General features: G+C 47.4%; 1 protein-coding gene across 5 annotated transcripts in view; it reads right to left on the reverse strand.

Moving 5' to 3' along the window:
* Window positions 1–21,197, reverse strand: part of GRAP2 (GRB2 related adaptor protein 2) — a 92,022-nt gene that overhangs the window by 17,203 nt on the left and 53,622 nt on the right. For 2 of the 5 annotated variants that reach the window (XM_027873809.1, XM_027873829.1), the window contains exons 2-4: window positions 20,763–20,868; window positions 12,020–12,103; window positions 97–188 (exon numbers count right to left, since the gene is read on the reverse strand). In XM_027873809.1, the coding sequence (XP_027729610.1) occupies window positions 97–188; window positions 12,020–12,097 (170 nt within the window). In that variant the 5' untranslated portion in view covers window positions 12,098–12,103; window positions 20,763–20,868. The other 3 variants (XM_027873818.1, XM_027873838.1, XM_027873800.1) reach the window with 3 other exon arrangements.

Raw genomic sequence — 21,197 nt, forward strand, 5'->3', positions numbered from 1 at the left:
CACACACACACACACACACACACACACACACACACACACACACACACACTATCTCCATCACTTCAGAAGGTTCCCTAATGCCCTGATGGTACTTACCTAGGGAAGCGAATGTCTATGAAATTTTTCGGTACGTAGCCCTCTTGACTCCTCAGCTCAGCTTTGAACCATTCGTCTTGGCTGCTGAGAATCTGCATAGAAAAGAACCAAGCATCCAGGTGTTATATTAGCCTACTTGCTGTACCACATACTTGACATCCTATTTCCTGTCTCCAAACCTTTGCACAAGCTGTTCCTAATGCCAGGTGTGCATGCCTTCCTCACCTCTAGCACACAGAATCCCCTGGCTTCCTTCAAAGCTCAGCTTCAGGCCCCCCCACCCAGAGCCTATCCTGAGCATAGACTGGTAGAACTTTGGAACCTTAGATGTCATCTTGTCTAACTCTCTCATTTAACGGATGAGGAAACTGAGGCTCAGTAGTACAGTGACAGCGGCTAGCGCCTCTCCCCAGAAATGACTTTTTATCTTTGTGTACATTTTGCATGTCCTTAGCTGTCTACACATTATCACCAAGTGACATGATTTTTATAAAGTGCTTAGGCCAGTGCCTGGCACATAGTAGGTCCTTAGTAAATGCTTATTCCCTCTCCCCCCATGAGAACAAGTTCCTTCAGGGCAGGTATCATTTGATTTTTGTTTTTATGTCTCCAGCACTTTGCATAGGACCAGAAGCTTGGTAGGTGCTTAAGGAGTACTGTGGAATGAATGAATGAGCCTCATAGGGAAAGAAGAAATGATTGCCAAAGGGGAGGAAGAGAGAGGGAACCTCAAAGCACTTGTCTGTCCCCAGCCAGTACCAAGGTCCCCGTGCCGTCTGCAGCAGGGGCCACTCCCTGGCTTGGCAAGGTTCCCTCTCACCCCTTACAGCCCCATGGCTCTCCATTCAAACCTCTAGAACTCAGATGTCCTTGAGCTCAGAACCTCAGGGCTGGGCTCTGCCAGGGGCTTTCACAGATGACAATTTGCTTTTCTTATCAAGGAAGCAGGTGCTAATTTGCTAATGGAAAGAAGCCGGAGGAGATCCTCAGACACCCTGCCCCAGCCTGAGCAGGTAGTGGAGGCAGAGAGAGAGAACTTGGCTTCCATTCCTAGCCCTGTCTCTCACTCCCTGCCTGACCTTGGTGGAGTCATTTCTAGGACCCTGGGTGTAGGATTAGAAGGGATCTCCGCTGCCTCAGCACACAGTCATTAAATGCTTTCGGTGTGCCAGGCACGGTGCATACTACCTGCATGGGGTCTCTGAATTGTTGTTAGTAATAATAATAATAATAATAATAATAATAATAATAATAATAGCGTGGTTCAAAGTTATATGAGTTAATAATAATAACAGACTAGAGATATAAAAAAATAAGGAGACCATTGCTGACCTCAAGGAAATTACAATCTACTGGGAATTCAGCTGCACACAGAGAAGTAAATAGAGGGTAATTTGAGGAGAGAGGGAGTATTAACAAAGTGGAGAGGGGAGATCTGGAAGGGCTCCATGGAGAAGGTGACCATGAGCTGTGCCTGAAGGAAGGGGAGAATGCTGAGAGGTAGTGACAAAGAAGGTCTCTCTCACTCCTGAGGTACAGTTTATGCAAATGCTCAGAGGTTGGAGATGACCTGTCATTTCTGAAGAACATCCCACAGAGCTCATGATGTGAATAAGGCACCATTGGGTGCGTGTTCTTATGAGCTCAAGGGATGGGGGACTGCTTTCTTTTTACAGATGGCAGGCTTGCCAATGAACAGTATCACTGAGAGGCCTGGGGGTGTGCCCTGTCATGCCTTATCCAGGATAAGGACCTCTCCTTGAGCACCATCCAGTGGGATGACCTGGTTGTCTCTGACCCATTGGTGCTGGGTTTGAATCACCCTTTGTGCTGGGCCTGAAAGAAAAAAGGAGGGGGTGTTTGTAGACTTGATGCTTTCCCTTTGGGGACAGACCCCTTCAGCATGAAATAAGTCTAGAAGGAGAAAGTTAGAGCCAGGTTATAGAGGGTCTTTTGTACCAGGCTGAAGGGCGTGGGGTACATCTTTTCCTAGAGGAAGTAGGGAGCTACTGAAGATTTATAAGCAGGAGAGTCACCTGGTCAGGGTATCTTAAGATAATTATTATTGGAACTCCTCTTTGGGAGTAAATGACGAGGGTTGTCAGGGCAGCTACATGGTGCACTGGGATAGAGCACTGGTCTCTGACACTTCCTAGCTGTGTGACCCTGGGCAAGTCACTTCACCCTGTTGACCTCAGTTCCCTCATCTGTAAAATGAGCCGGAGAAGGCAATGGCAAACCCCTCCAGCATCTCTGCCAAGAAAACCCCAAGGGGCGGATGAGGAGTTGGACAGGACGTAAACGACTGAGTAGCAACGTGCAGATTATCGGAGAATATGCTTCCTCTATGTTATTATCCCCCTCTGGTTCTTGACCAAAGGTCAAAGTCAGCATCTCCTACACTAGTCCAAATGAAGAGCTCTTTAGAACATCTGTGGATAATCTAGAGTAACCAGCTCGGTCTTTCAGCTCTTTGCCAAGGTCAGGCTCTTCGTCCAAAGGTAGAGATTTTCTGGGGACCGGTTGGGTGGGAGACACCGGCTGGGGCCTGAAGAGGGGCCTAGAAATGTTCTGAGTGATGGGGGCGGCCAGCCTGCTTCCCGAGGGGCCTGCTGGGAAAGGGATTGGACAACTCTGCAAAGTTTGTAAAAAAAAATATTTAACTGTGTAATTATAGTAACCAAGCGTGGCCTCGGAGAAACAGAGCCTTCCTTTCTTTTTTGCAGAAGTGGGGGACTGTGGGTGTGGAATAGGCTATACACTGTCAGAATTGGTTGATTTGTCAGTTGGCTTTGTTGAACCCCTTTTTTCTCATTTAAGACTAAGGGGAAGGGGAAGGGCTATATTTCAATCAATCAAGATACATGTATTTAGTGCCTTCTATGTGCCAGGCACTGTGCTAAGCACTGGGGATACAAAAGGAGGCAAAAGAGAGGCCCTATATTGTTGAATTCAAATTTTTAATCTGCTCTCTATTCCCATGCTATGCCCTCAAGGAGCTCAAATTTAATGAAATCATTATAATAGCTAACATTTATAGAACAGTTTAAGGTTTGCAAAGTCTACATAATAGCGACTATTATTCTATCCCCATTTTACAGATGAGGAAACTGAAGCAAAGAAACATTTGAGTGACTTGCCCAGAGTCACACAGCTAGTAAGTGACTGAAGCAACATTGGAACTCAGGGCTTCCGGACTCCGGGCCCACCGCTCTATCCACTGTGCCACCTAGTGTCCAATAAATTAAGGTGATATAAAAACCAAAGATGACAATGAGAACAGGAATTTTTTTTAAAGGGGGTGGTGGTGGTAGAAATCAGTACCTCCTTTTAACAACGACTTTTTGGAAACAATGTCCTAAGCATCCCTGGGAGGAACCTGGATGGGGTGAGGCTGGTGCCGTGGGAGGCTAATGGGGAGGTGATGGGACAGTGGACAAGGCCTTGGTAGTCTGGTCAGCCCCGGCTCTTTGTGTGAACAAAGCCAGGACCAGAGCCCCTGAACCACCTTCCCCCGCTCCATCTTCTTCTCCTGGTGTGTGAACAATGAAGGGTCAGTAGAAAGCGAGCAGACTCAGGGAGACATCTAAGAGCACGTACAGAGAGGAGCTAGAACACTAAGGTCATCGTCCCAGACTGACTGTCTCAGCTGAAAGGGCCCTTAGAACAGGAGATAGAAGGGCCTGAGAACAGGGAATGTCAGAGCTGGGAGGGACCTCAGAACAGGGAAGGCCAAAGAAGCATTCCTAGCAGGTTCCATAGGCTTATGGAAATAGGCTTCCAGCTTTAGAGCTAAAGAAACCTTAGTGACCATCTATTCCAACCCCCTTATTGGCCAGAAGAGGAGGTGGAGGCCCAGAGAGGTTAAGGGACTTACCCAAGGCTACACAGATAGTACATGGCAGAGCTGGGATTTGAACTCAGTTATTGCGTCCATCACTATATCTGTGTGACCTTGGACAAGTCCTTTCAGTGACAGGTGCTCAGCTCTCTCATCTGTATAATGATGGGGTCAGGCCAGGGGATCTCTGAAGTTCCTTCCAGCGCAAAATAGTTTGAGCCTCTGGTAACTGAAGATGGGCAGTTATGCACAAAGTAAGCTGTTGAGATAGTGTGGTGTAGTGGATAGAGCACTGGATTTGGAGGCAGAAAGCTCTGGGTTATAAAATAAATAAGAAAGAAGTTAAGGAAAAAGAAGCTAAGAGATAGAATTTTAGAAAAGTTAGATATGATAGACTTCTGTAGAAAACTGAATGGGAATAGAAGGGAGAATACCTTTTTCTCAGCTGTACATGGTACCTTCACAAAAACTGACCATGTTTTAGGGCATAAAAACCTCAATCAAATGCAGAAAAGCAGAAATATTAAGTGCATCCTTTTCAGACCATAATGCAATAAAATTATATTCGATAAAGGGCTGGGAAAACATGTATTAAAAATTAATTGGAATCTAAATAATTTAATCCTAAAGAATGAGCGGGTCAAAGAACAAATCATAGAAACAATGATTTCATTAAAGAGAGGGACAACAATGAGACAGCATACCAAAAATGGGATGTAGCTGAAGCATTACTTAGGACAAAATTTATATCTCTAAATGCTCACGTCAATAACTTAGAGAAAGAGCGGATCAATGAATTGGGCATATGACTAAAAAAACTTAAACTAGAACAAATTAAAAATCTCCAATTAAACACCAAATTGGAAATTCTGAAAAATCAAAGGGAGATTAATAAAATTGAAAGCAAGAAAACCGTTGAACTGATAAATAAAAGTAGGAACTGGTTTTATGAAAAAATAGTATAAGAGATAAACCATTGCTCAAATTGATTTAAAAAAAGGAAGAAGATAATCAAATTACTGAGCATCGAAAATGAAAAGAGTGACTTCACCACCAATGAAGATGAAATTAAAGCAATTATTAGAAGTTATTTTGCTCAATTATATATACCAATAAATCTGACAATCTAAGCAAAATGGATGAATATTTACAAAAACATAAAATGCCCAGATTAACAGAAGAGGAAAAGAATACTTAAATAACTATCAAAAAAAAAGAAATTGAACAAACCATAAATGAGCTAGCGAAGAAAAAATTCCCGGGACCATATGGATTCATAAGAAATTCTGCCCAACATTTAAAGAGCAATTAATTCCAATACTACATAAACTATTTCAGAAAATAGGCAAACAACTACCAAATTTCTTTTATGACACAAATATGGTGCTGATACCTAAATCAGGAAGAGCAAAAACAGAGAAAGGAAATTAGTATAGACCAATTTCTCTAATGAATATTGATGCAAAATTTTTAAATAAAATACTAGCAAGGAGATTAAAACAATGTATCACAAAGATCATACACTATGATAAGGTAGGATTTATACCAGGGATGCAGGGCTAGTACAATATTAGGAAAACTATCAGCACAACCGACCATATCAATAACAAAATCAGTAGAAATCATATGATTATCTCAATAGATGCAGAAAAAGTTTTTGATGAACTACAACACCCATTCCTATTAAAAAACACTAGAAAGCATAGGAATAAATGGAACTTTCCCAGAAATGATAAGTATTATCTACCATCAGTAAACTTTATCTGTAATGGGGATAAAGTAGAAGATTAGGATTGAAGCGAGGATGCCCATTATTACCATTATCATTCAATACTATTATAGAAATACTAGGTATAGCAATAAGAGTAGAAAAAGAAATTGAAGGAATTAAAATAGGCAATGAAGAACCAAAACTCTCACTCTGCAGATGATATGATGATATACTTAGAGAATCCTAGAATATCAATTAAAAAACTGGTTGAAATAATCAACAACTTCAGCAAAGTTGCAGGATAGAAAATAAACCCAATAAATCATCAGCATTTCATATGTTACCAACAAAGCCCAGCAGGAAGAGATAGAAAAAGAAATTCCATTTAAAAGAACTAGATCATATAAAATCCTTGGGTGTCTACCTGCCAAGATAAATCTAGGAACTAACTATATGTGAACACAATTACAAAACACTTTTCACACAAATAAAGTCAGATCTAAACAATTGGAGAAATATTATTTACCCAGGTAGGCTGACCCAATGTAATAAAAATGTCAATTCTACCTAAATTAATTTACTTATTCAGTGCCATGCCAAACAAATTACCAAAAAATATTTTATAGAGCTAGAAAAAATGCTAACACAATTCATCCGGAAGAACAAAAGGTCAAGAATATCAAGGAAATCGATGAAAAAAATGTGAGGGAGAGTGGCTTAGCAGTACCAGATCTGAACTGTATTACAAAGTGGTCATCATCAAAACAATCTGGTACTGGCTTAGAAATGGAGTGGTAGATCAGTGGAATAGATGAGATACACAAGATACCGTAGTAAATGACCGTAGAAATCTAGTGTTTGATAAATGCAAAGATTTAAGATTTGGGGACAAGAAATCACTATTTGAAAAAAGTTGCTGGGAAAATGGGAAAGCAGTTTGGCAGAAACTAGGTATAGATCAACATCTCATACTGTATACCAAGATAAGGTCAAAATGGGCACATGATTTGGACATAAATGGAAAATAAGGGAAGTGTGGAATATTTTACCTGTCAGATTTATGGATGAGGGAAGGATTTGTGACCAAACAAGATCATTCTGGGCTATAAAATGAATAATTTTGATTATATCAAATTAAAAAGGGTTTGCACAAACCAAACCAATGTAGCCAAGATTGGAAGGGAAGCAAGAAACTGGGGAAAGAATTGCAGCATAAAGGCCTCATTTCTCAAGTGTACAGAGAATTAAGTCAAATTTATAAGAATATGAGTCATTCCCCAATTGATAAAAGGTCAAAGGATATGAACAGGCAGCATTCAGAAGAAGAAATCAAAGCCGTCTATAGTCATATGAAAAAGTGCTTGAAATCACTATTGATTAGAGAAGTGCAAATTAAAACAACTCTAAGGTACACTTCACACCGATCACATTGGCTAATATGACCAAAAAGAAAAATGGCAAATGTTGAATGAGACGTGGGAAAATTGGGACATTAATACACTGTTTGTGGAGTTGTGAACTGATTCAATCATTCTGGAGAGAAATTTGAAACTATGCCCAAAGGCTATAAAATGTACATACCCTTTGATCCAGCGATACCGCTAGTAGGTGTGTATCTCAAAAAGATCAAAGAAAAATGAAAAGGACCCACATTTACAAAAATACTTATAACAACTCTTTTTGTGGTGGCAAAGAATTGGAAATTGAAAGGATGCCCATCAATTGGGGAATGGCTGAACAAGCTGTGATATATGATTGCGATAAAATATTATTGCCATATAAAAAATTCTGATGAGCAGGATGCTCTCCGAAAAACCTGGGAAGACTTATATGAACTGACATAAAGTGAAGCGAGCAGAACCAGGAGAACGTTGTACACAGTATCTGCAATATTGTATGATGAACAGCTGTGAATGACTTAGCCATTCTTCACAATACAATGAATCAAGACAGTCACAAAGGACTTATGATGAAAAATGTTATCCACCTGCACAGAATGAGCTGATGGAGTCTGAATACAGATCGAAGCACACATTGTTTTACTTTCTTCATTATTCTTGTTTTTTTGGTCTGCATTTTCTTTTGCAACGTGGCTAGTATGGAAATATATTTTGCATGATTGCACATGCATAATCTATATCAAGTTGTTTGCCTTGGGGAAGTGGAGAGAGGGAGAAAATTTGGAATTCAAAATTTAAAAAAATTGAATGTTAAAATGTTTTGTTTACATGTGAGAAAAAATAAAATGAAAACCGAATGTAAAAAAAAGAGAGCTCTGGTTCAAATCTTGAACTCATCTTTATTAGCTATGTGACATTGAGAAAATCACTTCCTCTCCCTATGCCTCAGTTTCCTCATCTGTTAAAAGGGGAAAATCAAAGCACCCATCTCCCAGGGTTGTTGTGATGATGAAATGAGATAATACAAGTAGAATGCTTTGCAAACCTTTGTTGACACACTTGCTATTAGTGACTTATTAGTCACTAGGACCTCTCTGTGTTTTCTCATCTGAAAAATGAGCCATGCCCCTTCCTCTCTGGGCTGTTTTTGAGGATCGAACCTGGAGAAAGTATCTGGAAATGATGCCTGGCTATAAAATACTCTCCAAATGGGAGGTCTGATGACGGTGGAAAACCACAGCTCAGAGAAGCAAGGACGGGGTCAGGAGTTCTCTGAAAATGCTGTGTGCAGAAGCTTTGAACTTAATAGATTGGATTGAGGGAATAAAAATGGGTCCCGTCTTTGACAGCTTGAGAAATTGTTAAGAAAGAGCTTCCCAGGGCCTTGAACACCTTGGCTGGTCTCCTACAGCGAGGGTGTTCGGGCACCTGTAAGAGGCAATCAGCATTCAAGCCCAGAGAGCTGGTGCTCACATCAAAGATGTAGGAGCATCTCGCTTCGGAGAATCCTTCCTCCCCAGGGTGCAGACCTGGGGAGTTCAGTCCGGGCAGCCGATGTTCTGTGCGTAGATAAGTGAGGATATTACAGAGAAAGTAATTTAGACAGGGACGACATGTCTGGATCGCAGGATTTACAGGGAGAAGGGACCTTGGAGGTGATGTGGGCTGACCTCCTCATTGTACAGACAGGGAAGCTGAGGCCCAGGGGGAGGGAAAGACTTGTCTCGTGTTATGTGGGTAGGAGGATGTGGAGCCGTAACCAGGGCAGGCAGCTGGGTCTTTGCCCCAGGGTGCCAAATTTGGAAGGTGCCCCCAGCCCTTGCCACATCCTGTCATGCTCCTTCCCTCTGCCAGAGGCCTCTGCGGGACCTTTGCTCTGAGGTTTCCTCCCATGTCCCTTTTCTCTGCCTCGGTCCCTTGAAGCCTGAGTGATGAGAGACGGGGTTTCCAGCCCGGTTCGTTGGCAGGCCACGCAGGCCGCGCTGAAGGCTCATTTTCGTCTCCCTTTCTGTGCCTGGGCTGAGGGGATGGCGCGTGGCGGTTTCCTCCCATTGCTGTGGTGGGGGGCCTCCTGTTTCCTGTTCTCATCTCCCCATCGGTTTGGCTTCCTTATCTTCCACACCCATTATCTGAGTGCCAGCAGAGAGTTCTGGGTAAACGAGTGACGTCATAGCCACTGAGGTTTACTGCGCTTTCATCTTTGTGAAACTGCCAGCCTTCTGGCATCAAGTGAGATACCATTTATGCTTAACAAAGTGCCTGGCATGTAGCAGGTGCTTAATTAATGTTTGCCCCTTGCCTTCTAAAGTGTGGGAAGAGATAGGCATCATGGGCAGTGGAAGGGCTGGGTGGAACTGGGGAACTCCTGAAGACCCAGGACCAAGGACTCAGTGGGAAGGGATTTCAGAGATCATTCTGTCGAACCCACTCATTTCCCGGGTGGAGAAACTGAGGCCCAGGGAAGGGAAGTGAGTTGCCCAAGGTCACAGATAGAAAGTGCAGAGGCAGAATTTGAACCCAGCTCCTCTGGCTCCAGAGACATAGCTCTTTCCACTGTTCAAACTTCTCAAAGTCCTGGTAGGTCTGCCTTGAGGCAGGAGGGGAAGGAGTGTGTTGAGATTAAGTGTGGGGGGGAAAAAACCACAATGTGCACATCCGTCTCTACCCTGGGCTTCCTTCTCTTCTCTCTCTGTGCTCTTTTGCTGATTATATCGATTCCCATGGGTTCAAGGGCTCAAAGATTCAGAGATGCAAGGGATCTTCGAGGCCATTAAGTCCAACCTTCTTATCTTACGGATGAGGAAACTGAGGTCCAGAAGGGTCTACGGACTTGGCCATGATCCCATAGGTAGTAAGTTGCAGAGGGGAATTTGAACCCAGATCTTCTGCCTCCAAATCTTTCTCCACAGTTCTCTCTACTGCGCCACACTCCCCAGACCAGTCTGTTTTATTAAATGATGACTGTGGATACTCTCATGCCCAGGCAGGGTTTGCAGAATCTGGCGCAATGGCCAGGGGCGCTCACGTTCACTCTTGTGCTCCCAGGGCTGGCTGTTCTAAGGCTTTTCACACACTCTTGGAGGAGTCTGCACTGTTTTCACATGTTCTGTCCAATTAGCATCACTATCAAAGCCGAGAGAGGAAGAGGAAGGAGAAGGAGAAGGAAGAGGGGAAAAGGAGGAGGAGGAGGGGGAGGGGAGAGGGAGAGGGAGGTATAATAACAAATCCCTTGATGTAGTTTCCTAGGGTCGAGAGTGTTTGTGCTGGGAACCCAACCAGGCAGTGACCAGCAGTGGGGTGGGGGGGCAGTGGGAGTGGTTGAATAACGCTCCTCACCACTCCCCGCACCCCCACTATAGTGATCATACAAATGATCCCTGCCTCACTTAAATCCAGCTCCCGAACAAGTCAAGGCATCCCCTGGGATGTCACTGGTTCTGTTCAGAAACACAGGATGGACAGCAGTAGCAGCCCCACCAGCAATGAGTGACATTTGTGTGGTGTTTCCAGGTTGGCGAAGCCCTTCCCGTGCATTCTGTCATTGGAATCTCATGACGACCTTTTGAGGTGGATACTACAAGTATTTTTATGCTCATTCCACTGATGAGGAAACTGAGGCTTGATGAGAGGAGTGACTTGCCCAGGGTCACACAGCTTGTAAGAGTTCTAGGCAGGTTTTGAACTCAGGTCTTTGTGACGCCAGGCCCAATACTCCCACCTCAGAGGGACACCCAGCTGCTCGTCCTTCTCTGATGGTTCCTCCATGCCTCAGGCTCATGCTGACAAGGCCCTTTCTCTTTTTTTGGGGGGGGGGGCTTCTGGACTGTAGACCCAGAGTGACAGCTGTCTCTGGGGAGGGTAGGAAAGGCCTTGTAGAGCTCTTGGAGCCTGAGGCTTGGCAGAGCAGGGGAAGGGGTCAAGGGAGAGCGGTGGCACCATGGGAATGATTGGGCAAGGATGCCGGAAGGGAAGCCCCCATCTCATCGTCTACCGTGCTGGGGGTTGGGGGGGTGCCCAATGCCAGCAGAGAGCAAGCTCACGTGGGCTGGTATCCATGTACCAGCCCAGACGTTCCAGATCGAGGGAAGGGGACGTCCGCAGGCTGCTCGTGGCAAGGCCTTGGAATGGCTGTCTGCCCAGACAGAGGCCCACCAGCTAATGAATTATTGAGCATCCATAGCAAGTGCTGAAGTCTGGAAGGGCTGTGACCACACTGATAAAGTCACCCTGGAAGTGCTGAAGGTGCCCTGGGTCCGAGTTTGGGCTCACCCACCAGTCAGATGGCCTTGGGGAGGTCGCTTCCTTTCTCTGCCTCGGCTGCAGATGAGGCTGGGACCGGATAATCCCCAAGGTCTCTGCTACCTCAAAACTCCACGGGCTCCCTTCTCCAGTAGTCGACAAAGCGCCTCCCCCCCCCACTCTAGAGCTCAAGCAAAAATCCCCCAAAACAGACTCTGGAGACGTGGGCTTTATCGGGCCACACCTCGTCTACTTATTTTCTGAATCTCCGCCCTGCATTTGACTGATTTTAAAATGTTTTATTGATGCCTTTAATTTCTTAAACTTTGTAGTCATTTCCCAAAATATTCCATACCCCCTCACAGTAGAACTAACTCCTCTTCCTAATAAAGTAAAGAGTAAAGGAAAGCCGAGGGACCAGGGCTCCGGGACTGGACCCTTCAGTGTATTCCACATTCCATCCCCATAGTCCTCCACTCCTCTATGGGGAGGAGGAAGATGGAGTTATATTCTCTGTTCTCTGAGACCCAACCAGCAGTGAATCAGAGTTCAGCTGCCTCCCTGGGTTATTTTTGCTCATGCTGGACTAGTCCTCATACAGCAAACTCATTCTTAGAGGAAAATGGTGCGGTTCCTAATGGACCCAGGCATCCAGTGCTGGGCTGATGACTTGGAATGTTTATCCTCCAATAAGCTAAAAAAATACATGCTTCCTAGGGTTCTGTCTCTTACCTTCAGGACATCTCCCGTGTGAAAACTTAGCTCGTCCTCTCCGGAGGCGTTGAAATCAAACTTGGCAATGGCCTCCATCCTGGCCTGGGGGAAGAGACAATTCTGTTATTCCTCCTTTCTGCCTGAGAAGGGCTGGCTGCCCAGCTGGTGGGCTTCGGGGCCCCTGGACCAGTCCACAGAGAGCACCATCTGACCGTTCCTGTGACTCCAGAGAGGGAAATGCCCCCACCCCGGCCCAGGGAGGGTGCCTGTTTCTGGCTCAGGCCCTAGACTCCTCGGGAGGACGTTCCCGTGCATCCCAGGAGCGCTCCCAAAGGCGGCCGTTGACCACAAGGGCCCACGAAGGCGAGCCCTCCTCAGCCTCTCCATTTCCCCTTTATCTCTTTTTTCCTCTGGAGGCCTTGACAGGCCTTCCACCCACATCTTCTGTGAAGCCTGTTTCCTTCTGATAATGACCCAGGGCTCGGCCATCCCCTCAGACTTGAAGTGGGAGGGGCTGGCAGCCTGGTGGGGACGGCGAGATTGTCCTACAAATTTCGTAGAGGTTTTTCCATGGCAACTGGATCAAAGCGAGCATTTTTATGGTCTAGAGAACAGAAAGGCACCTTTGTGGAGAGTTGGAAGGACTAATTTCAGCTTCGTCAGGTTCCTGAAATTGTCTGGGAAAGTCCACTCTCCTCTTAAGATCTTGGTCTTACCATTTCTAAAAAGGGGCTAGCCATAGCTGCCCTCTATCCAACTCTCCTTCAAGGCTCAGCTGAGGAACCACCCCGTACAGGGAGTCTTCCCTCATCCCCTTGGCGGTCACTGCTCTTTTCCTTCTCCTCAGATTACCTTCTAATGTTTTGTCTGTTTACATACTGGATCCTCCTGGAGAATGTAAGCTCCTTGAGCACAGGTCGTGCTTCGTCATCATTATCTCAGAACCCCAGCACCTGGCACAGTGCTGCGCATACAGTAGGCACTTAATAAGTGAACTCTATTAAATCCATTGAGGCCTTTGTTGGGGATAAGTGAGCTCATTTACGTGAACTACTTTAAGAGAGAAGTGCTTTCTAAATTCTCGGAATTATCGTCTTCTCCCACATCCTTACTCCGTGTGTCTGAGGCCCTCCCCTCTTGGTTAAACTGTGGCATAGCCTTCTCATTAGTCTCTCTGCCTCCAGTCCACTCCTCCTAAGGCTGCCACATTGATATTCCTAAATGCAGACTTAGAGGCAGGATGGGTCAGGGGAAAGAGCTGAATTTGGAGTCAGTTGTCCTGCTCCTCAGGTTTGCTATCTGTGCGGCCTTGGCCAAATCACTGCTCCCCATGGGCCTCGTCTGTAAAAAGAAAAGGGTGGGGTTAGATGGTCTCTGAGCCCCCTTTCCAACTCTAAAAACTTCGACCCTCTTACTCCTTTGCTCAATAAACTACTCTGGCTCCCTATTGCTTCTAGAAGATTCAGAAGCCTCTGCATGGAATGGAATGGAAAGCCCTCCACAGTCTGGCTCCGACCTGGTTTTCCAAACTGATTTTACATGGCTCTCCCCTGTAGACAACATCCTCCAGTCACCAAACTGCTCCCTGCATGAGACAAGCCATCTCCCCTCTCTATACCTTTGCCTGGGCTGTGAGCCAAACCAGGAATGCCCTCCCTCACTGCTGCTTCTTGGATCCCTCCTCACTCTTCAAGGCCTCACTACCTCCGACGCACAAGGCCTGTCTTCATCCCCTTTGTTATCTATACCACCCTTCCCATCCTTAAATGACTTTGTGTGTTCATAGATTTTAGAGCTGGAAAGGACTTTAGAAGGCATCTGGTCTAGCTCCCTCCTTTTATAGATGAGGAAACTGAGGCTGCAGATCATGAAATGGCTTGTGTAAAGTCACATGGGTAGTAAGGTAGGAGAGCTGGGGATTTGAACCCACTGCCCCTGATTCCGAATCTGCTCTCTCCACTATGCCATGCCACGTCCATGCTGCTCACCCCCAGGAGAATGAAAGCTCTATTGCCATATCCCCAGGGCCTAGCATAGTGCCAAATGCAGCACAGATGCACCTTAATATAGTGACTAGAGCACTAGGCCCGAATTCAGGAGAATGTCATTGAGAATTCTGTTTCAGACAGTTAGCCCTGTGTGACCCTGGACAAGTCACTTCACCCTGTTTGCCTCAGTTTCCTCATCTGGAAAATGAGCTGGAGAAGGAAATGGCAAACCACTCGTGTCTCTGCCAAGAAAACCACAAATGGGGTCATGAAGAGTCAGACACGACTGAACAACAAGACCTTGGGTGAGTCACTTAGCCCCGTTTGCCTCGGTTTCCTCATCTCTAAAGTGGGGCTAATAGTAGCTCTGACCTCCCAGGGGTGCTGTGAGGAGCACATGAAACAATGTCTACAGGGCTCTAGAAATAGGAGCTAGAGCAGATGCCCAGTAACTGTTTGCTGAACTGGATCTAGAGATTTATCCTATTACGGCGCCAGGCTTAGCCCCTGTGACCCGTGGAGTCCTTGGGCTCTGCAGGAAGGAGACCGGCTGTCAGGAAGACAGGAATCCTCAAAGCCGCAGTTTGGCAACAAAAGCATTTCAGCTGCTGCTGCTGAAAATTTGACTGCGTCTCAAACGCTCGCTGGAGGTTGGCTAACAAACAACTCTCCAGCAGTAATCACTTTCAATCACTAGTAAATTGGGACAGCGGCTCTGAGTGGGAAGGTCTCCCCCCGCTTCTGCGTCGTCCCTTCTGGGCCGGGGAGCCGGGACACAGGGAGGCAAGGGAAGGGGAACCCGAGGGCCTCCTGGGCTGGAGCAGGGGCAGCTGGGGATACTGGGGGGCCGCCCCACGGGCTGGCGTGCCTCTGATAGACACTGGCATGACCAGCCACACTCCTCTCTGTGGGAGCTAAGGTCACCATCAGATGCGTGGCCTCTGGAATCTAATCCAGAGCCTGGTCATGAGTCATGCCTGACACCAGGCCCCCCCGGACTGATTTCAAGTCCGCTCCAGTTTAGCTCCTCAAATGTGTATTAAGCATGCACGGGTTCAAATCCCTGCCTGGGGCGGTGGATAGGGCACTGGAGTCAGGAGGACCTGGATTCCAGTCCTGCCTCTGACATTATGTAACCTTGGACACATAGTTTCCTCTTCCGTAAAATGAGAGGACTGGACTTAGTGGCCTCTGGAGGCCCTTCCAGCTCTAAATCTCTGACCCTCTAAGTAGCTGAGCCTCTGTTTCCTCTGATGTAAAACTGCCCCGGTAGATGCCGCGGCCCTGGCGCCCCAGGAACAGGGCAGGGATACAGATAGATGCCGGTCGTTGAGGCCGTGTGCAGGGCCCTGTCCCGGGTGCTGGGGAGGCAAAGATGAACAGCCAGATGTCTCTGCTCTCGAGGGGCTGACGCTCTGCTCGGGGACAGGCAGGCATCCTGGTAAGTCTAAGGAGGGGGATGGCCGGGACAGGGGCGTCAGAAAGGCTTCCTCGAGCCGAGTTGAGGAGGATTCTGGGAGGCAGCCATGAGCAGAGAGGGTGTGGCAGATGTGGCGGTGAGCAGGCCGAGGATGGGAGATTTTGCAGGGATTTTGAGAGCAGAGAGAATGCCTCGCGTGGGGTCCAGCTGGCCGTCCTACAAAGCAGGAGAAGGGAAGCTTCTGGGTTTCTCTCAGGTGCTGCCTTTCTGCTGTGCATCCTTAGCAAATGTGAATTTCCACGGCAGAGAAACAGATGCTGAGCACCCAGGACCCCCAGGGTCATCTCGCAGAATTGTTTAGTCATAGAACCGTAGCTCCAGAACCGAAAGGAATCTCAGAGGTCCCTTACGCCAACACCCTCGCCTCCAGATGAGGAAACTGCAGTGCAAAGCATCCTGTCTTCTAGGCTGTAAGGAGAGCAGACGTTTGAACTCAGGCCCTCAGTCTCCAGATCCAGTGTTCTTTTCACTGAACCAGCGGACCCCTGCCGCTGACTGAGGCAGCTTGGTGGCACAATGGATAGAGTTTGGGGCCTGGAGTCAGGAAGATCTGAGTTCAAATCTGGTCTTGGCCACTTATTAGATTGGTGACCTTGGGCAAGTCATTTCACCTCAGCATTCTCATTTGTAAAACAGAGATAATAACAGCACCTCCGTCCCAGGGTTGTTGTGAGGATTAAATAGGTCGATAATTGTAAAGCACTTAGCACAGTGGCTGCACATAGTTATTATTGTTGTTCAGTCATTTCTGTTGCATCTGACTCTGTGACCCCATTTGGGGTTTTCTTGGCAAAAATACTGCAGTGGTCTACCGTTTCCTTCTCCGGCTCATTTTCCAGATGAGGAAACTGAGGCAAACAGGGGGAAGTGACTTGCCCAGGGTCACACAGCTTAGTAAGTGCCTGAGGCTGGATTTGTACTCAGATCTTCCTGACTCCAGGCCCGGCACTCTATCTGCTGTACCACCTAACTGGCACATGGTAAGTGCAACATAAATGTTAGCTATTGTCATTACTAAACGAAGTTTAAACTCCCTAGGCAGGTGAATGTCCCATAACATAATGGAAAGAGCGCTGTAATTAGAAGCTTGGGATTTGGCTTCAAATCCAAGCCCTTCTACTTAATAGCTGTGTGACCTTAGGCAAATCATTTCCTCTTTTTGGGCCTCAATTTCTTCATCTGTAAAAATGAAGGAGCTGAATTATATGGCATCTGAGGCCCCTTTCGGCTCTTAATTAATGAGCTGCTATTAAAAAGCTGTAGAATCCCCAGAGCGAGTCGCACTTGAATGCTCCTTACATGAAGGAATATCCATTTATCCCTGCGCTTTCTAGTGTTTTAATTAGTTTTTTTGGTTGACTCTTCAGGATTTTTAAGTAAACCATCATAACATGTGATACTTTTGTTTCCTCTTTGCTTATTCTCTAATTTCTTTTTCTTGTCTTATTGAGTTATCTAGTGTATCTGGCATTAAATATTGAGTAGTAATGGTGATGGCAGTCATTCCTGCTTTCCCCTTGATCTTATAGGAGAGGTTTGTTTGTCCGTTCATTCTTCCGGACCAGATTAGGGCGTTTTCTAGGTCTTTGTGGAGGAGATATGTTGGAGTATGAGCTTGGCTGGACCTCTTTCTACTCTGCATGTTCATTCTGTACTCTCCTTTCCTCTTTAATTGAAAAATAAGGAACCTGAAGTCCAGAAAGGAGAGCCCAAAGTCCCAGGGAGGGCGTGTAGCATGAGCGGGGATTAGAACCCAGGGCTTCTGGGGCTCTCGCCCCAGCTGCCTTTCCAGGGAAGCTCACCAGGAGCTGGTCACCTTCTGAAGTACCCCTGTGGTCTGAGTCTGTGGAATTATTTAAGGAGTCTTAAAACTGACCCATCTCTGGCTCAAAAAAAGCCACGGTACCCAGAGTTCCAGGTATGGTGGAGTCTGTCCAGCAGGGGGCAGCAGGGCACACCTAGCCAGCCTCCAAACCCATCCTTTTCCCACTGAAAGACTTCAGCTAATCCAGCCAAGCCCCCTGTGGACTTGTGATTGACTCCCCCACCCCCCAGGGAGGGCAGACCCCCAGATCCCTGCTTTTTCTTTAAGAGCCTCAGGGCTCCAAGGGTTTTCTCCTTTGGGTGCCCAGACTACAGGGAGAAGCCTGGGGCAGGGGGCAGGGAGCAGGGGGTCTGGAGTCAGAGACATCTGGGTTTGAATTCCGGCTCTGCCACGGGCTCCCTATGTGACCTTGGACGAACTGCGTCATCTCCCCGGGCCTCAGTTTCCCCATGTGTAAAATGGGAGCCCTCTGAGATCCCTTCCAGAGCTAAGCCCAACATCCTATGCCCTGTGTTCAAATCTCAGTTCTTCTACTTGCTTCCCTGGGTGACCCTGGGTGAGTCACTTCCCCCTCCTAGGCTTGGTGTCTTCACCTATGAAATGGGGGTGGGGGTTTTGAACCAGTGGCCTTGAGGGTCTCCCCCAGCTCTGTGAACTTTCGACTGACCAGTCCATGAGCAGATGGGACAGTCGTGCCCATAGAAGACTCCCGGCTTCCAGTGCAGAGGACCTGGGAAGCCTCCAAGGCCAATCCCCTCTTTTGACAGACAGAGCTGGCCCGCAGGGTGCTCGGGAGGTTCTGTGTCAGGAATTCCCTAGCATGCGCTCTCAACGTCAGCCATTACTGTCCGTCCTTTGACAGAGGAGGACGCTGCAGTCCAGGGAGGTGACCTGCCCAAGGTGACACAGTCGGGCAGTGGCAAAATGGAGCCGAGAACTCATCTTTCCCAAGGCCTTCTTGCCTCGCTTTAAGAAACCTCCATTTTAAAGATGATTTGGCACACTCAGGACATTTTACCTTTCCCCGTCCATAGTCCCTAGCTAACCCATTCATTTTTCCCTTTTCAGCCCCAGGAAGGCACTAATCCCTGCAAGGAGCAGCGTGAGAGAAAGCTGGGGCTGAGAGGCCATTCTCCATGGTTTGTCAGGGAACAATCATCTGTTAGCTGCTGATCTGGTCATGCCAAGCTAGGGGGGTGGCCGGTGGCAGGCCCTTCCTTGTGCCCATCTACTCCTGGCCTGTGCTCAGGTAGGCTCCCCAGAGAGCCGTGCATCCCTGCTGCCGGCTCGGCTCTTTCTGAAAGTAGCCAGCAGGGATGTCTGCCATGACAGGTGACTGATGGGCAGTGGATTCTTTGGGGAGGGGCAGAGAGCTGCTGCCAATGGGCAGGACAAGAGGTGCGGTGGCGGCACGGCATCTCCTCCCCGCCTGCCCAGTGGACCGCGGCAGCTGTCCATCCGCAGTGCCTCTGGAGCCCCCTGGCAGAACCCGGTAGACGGGGCTGCCCCTGCGTGTCCCGGAGAGACCACAAGCTGCTATCTCTATAGCAACACAGGAGCCTGGATCTGCACCCTCCCATTGCAAAGGTGGAGAAAATGAGGCCCAGAGAGGTGTGGGGACCTCGGGTCAGAGGATAGCAGAGACAGGGCTGGGGGACCTCAGAGGCCATTGAGCGCACCCCGCCTCATTTTCTAGAGGGAGCGGAGGCCCAGGCTGCCCAGAGAGTAAGTGGCTGAGGCAGGATTTGAATCCTGGTCCTCAGATTTCAAATCTAGTGCCTGTCCCCAAGTACGAGGCCCCGTCAGTGCTGGGGTCTCCCCGTCCTCAGCTGACACTCTCCCGGCTCTTCCCTGCTCCGGGTTTCAGGTCTGGGAGCTCTGAGAGCAGGGGCAGCTTTGCCGATGCTCTGGGGAAAGTTGGTGGGGCTGATGCCTGGCTCCTCCTAGGTCTCCACCCCCATTTAATCGGCTCCCTCTCTCCTGGCTCTGCAGGCCCTGCCTGCCTCCCCAGATTGCATTTTTCTCATGAATGCTCTTCCTCTTCTTTAATCATCTCCCTCTTCTTCCTGAGAAGGTTTTTCACAGAGAGTGAAGGAGGAGAAAGGAAGGGAGGGCAGAGGGTGGGCATGAAAGACCAGGGAAGGCTAGGCACAAGGCTGGGCTTCCTGAGCTGGAGTCCACGGCTTGTTTTGAAAAATGCTTGGATAACTGTATTTCGGTAGAATTGGTTTTCTTTGTATTTTTATTTTATGCCTTTAACAACTTGGTTCTGAGAAGGGGCCTCTAGGTTTCCCTAGACTGACTGTCAAAGGGGAACGACACCCAGCTCCTGGCTTAGTGGAAAGAGTGCTGGCTCAGGCGGCAGGCGAGATCTGGGTTTGAATCCCACCTCAGACACCATTAGCAAGCCACTTTTCCTCTCTGGGGTCCAGTTTCTTCATTTATAAAATGGGTACAAAATGGAATTCACAGTTTTTGTTGTGAGGCCCCAGTAGGAGCATGGATGTAAAGTTATCGGCAACTTTCAAAGGCTGTGTGGTATAATGGGTAGAGAGCTGTCCTAGACGTCAGAAAGACCTGGGTTCTAGTTCTGCCCCTGACATTTACCAGTATGTGTAACTCTGGGCAAGTCACTGAACTTTTCAGTGGCCCAGGAAATGCATCAAGGCTAGAATTTGCAGAGCACATATTGATTTGTGTTGGTAGAGTTTCCCATACTGATGAAATCACAGGTTTGGCCCCAGAGGAAGTGTTCTACAGGTGTCCCTATGGCAGGCAAGGCCCTCATATCCAACTCACTCATTTTCAGAGGAAGAAACTGAGGGTTAGAGGCAAAGTGTGTCACATAGGCGGTCAATATCTATGCTAACATTTGAACCCAGGCCCTCTGACTCCAAACACAGCTTCCTTTCTACTGTTCCATACTGCCTCCCTTTATTTGAAGATAATTTTCAAATTCCTTAATCTGGCACTCAAGGCCCTCGATAATCTGAGTCTGATTTGCTTTTCCTATCTTCTACTCCTTCCCAAAAAGAGCCCTGGTCTAGTCACTGCTCCCAGAACACGTCTGGCTCATTCCCACCTCTAAACCTTTGCTCACATCTAGGACAGCCTCCTGTCTCCTCTCCACGTCCTCCCCAAGCTTCAAGGCCCCTCTCCCTGAAGCCTCCTCTGGTCACTATCTACCAAGAACCATCACAGCTTTCATTCCCTTTCTTTTCAGCCACATGACCAGATAGCTCTGCAAGAGATAGCTTGTGTATATTTTGGCAAAACATTGGATAAAGTCTCTCCTTATAGACTTTCTGAGATGCAGAGGTGAGCGGTGGGTGAGTCTGCATTGTGGTGGCTGGATTGGCGTCTCAGCCAGACATTCTCTGGATTTCTCGCTGGGCTCTGTCCTTAGCTCTCTTGTATGTGACATTAATGGCTCTGAAGTCATGAGTTAAGCGTCGAATGCATGCTTACCAATGACTCAGGGTACTCGAGGCTGGCGGGGGTAGCGAGCACGCTGGGTGGCAGAAGCAGGATCCCAAATCAGGCTGGAATGGTGGGCCAAACCTACAAGACGAAACTGAAGAGGGACAAATGTAAACTTCTTTACTCAGGGTCGAGAAATCAACAGCTCAAGTACAGGGGTTCATGTGTAAAAGATCCGGACTTTTAGTAACTCCAAACTCAATACGTCATAGCTGCGTGACCCTGGACAAGTCACTTCATTTCTGTGATTCAGTTTCCTGGAAATGAAGAGTCTGGACGTGACCTCTTCCAGCACTAAATCTATGATGTCGTGATTCAGCAACACCAGGTCACTGCTAAGAAAAAAAGGTAATGTTATTTTAGGTTTCAATAAGAGAATGGCGTTCCACTGTCCTCTGCTGGTCAGAGCTCCTCTAGGGACTC

The sequence above is a fragment of the Vombatus ursinus genome, unplaced genomic scaffold (genome assembly GCF_900497805.2).
Source record: "Vombatus ursinus unplaced genomic scaffold, bare-nosed wombat genome assembly UNPS02003292.1, whole genome shotgun sequence".
Taxonomy (NCBI): Eukaryota; Metazoa; Chordata; class Mammalia; order Diprotodontia; family Vombatidae; genus Vombatus; species Vombatus ursinus.